The sequence below is a fragment of the Pempheris klunzingeri genome, chromosome 2 (genome assembly GCF_042242105.1).
Source record: "Pempheris klunzingeri isolate RE-2024b chromosome 2, fPemKlu1.hap1, whole genome shotgun sequence".
Classification (NCBI taxonomy): Eukaryota; Metazoa; Chordata; class Actinopteri; order Acropomatiformes; family Pempheridae; genus Pempheris; species Pempheris klunzingeri.
Genome location: NC_092013.1, coordinates 842,501 through 843,705, shown reverse-complemented (window position 1 = coordinate 843,705; position 1,205 = coordinate 842,501). Strand labels below are relative to the sequence as shown.

The 1,205-nt window shown below is 56.3% G+C and overlaps 1 protein-coding gene across 1 annotated transcript in view; it reads left to right on the top strand.

The window, feature by feature from the left end:
* The first annotated feature begins 421 nt into the window (after nucleotides 1-421).
* The window catches only part of LOC139216390 (gamma-glutamyl hydrolase), an 8,510-nt gene continuing 7,726 nt past the window's right edge, over nucleotides 422-1,205 (top strand). The window contains exon 1 of the mRNA XM_070847487.1: nucleotides 422-512. Within this exon, the coding sequence (XP_070703588.1) occupies nucleotides 422-512 (91 nt within the window). The remainder of the gene's footprint in view (nucleotides 513-1,205) is intronic.

Sequence of the window (1,205 nt, the reverse complement as noted above, 5' to 3'; positions counted from 1 at the left end):
GCAGTGCTACAAGAAGAGACTGGATGCTCTCAGGTGGGGGGGGGGCTCACTGTTCTCTTCCTGTTGGCAGCAGGAAGGCGGTTGTTCTGATCTGCCTCGTCTGTTTCTATGGGAAGGAGAAAACTGGGAGGGAGGGGGGCGTTCTCTAGCTGACGTGGATTGTGGGAGGGGGGGGGGCATCCACACGTGACTGACTTGGTGCTCCTGTTGAGGAGGTGAAGCAGAGACCAGAGGAGGACGGCAGGAGAGGACGCAGCGCGCATCTGTGCCTTTTTTCATCCACTGGTCCTTCGGTGGGGTGTCAGCCTCTCACACAGGAATCAGCTCTCTGTTCTGTCCCCACAGGTCCTCCGCCCCCCCCCACCACCCTCCTCCAGCCCCCTCCAGCGGCTCCGTGTGAATCTTCCTGCGGGCGGTGTGGATGCTTCGGCCGGCTGTAGCGGTGCTGCTGAGCGCCTCTCTGTGCTGCGCGCTGCGGAGAGGCCAGCAGCTCAACCAGCGCCCCACCATCGGTAAGAGAGCCCCCCCCCCGGACAGACGCGCTCCTCTTATGTAACTCTGTCCGAGAACGTTCGAGAAAAGGTGTGTGCGCGTGAGAGCTTCAGGCTGTGTGTGTTTTTAAATACCTGAGGGGTGTGTGTGTGTGTGTGTGTGTGTGTGTGTGTGTGTGTGTGTGTGTGTGTGTGTGCTCACTATTTAAATACCTGAGGGGTGTGTGTGCGTGTGTGTGTGTGTGTGTGTGTGTGTGTGTGTGTGTGTGTGTGTGTGCGCGTGTGTGTGTGTGTGTGTGTGTGAGTGTGTGTGTGTGTGTGTCTGTGTGTGCTCACTATTTAAATACCTGAGGGGTGTGTGTGCGTGTGTGTGTGTGTGAGTGTGTGTGAGTGTGTGTGTGTGTGTGTGTGTGTGTGTATGTGTGTGTGAGTGTGAGTGTGTGTGTGTGTGTGTGTGTGTGTGTGTGTGTGTGTGTGTTACACAGTGTTCATGAGGTCTCACCGTCACAGACTCCACACACAGGAGCTCTTCACACACCTGTAGCAGGGGACTCTGACACTGAAGCCAAACACTAGACTTTATTGATCAGAAACAGATCTGATGCTTCCAGACCGACGCCCTGACTCGTGATCCTGGACATGAAGTAGGAGCAGCACACACACCGAACCCTCGGCCAGTGTGTGTGGCTCTGTGCTGGTAGAGTTTGTTGGGGA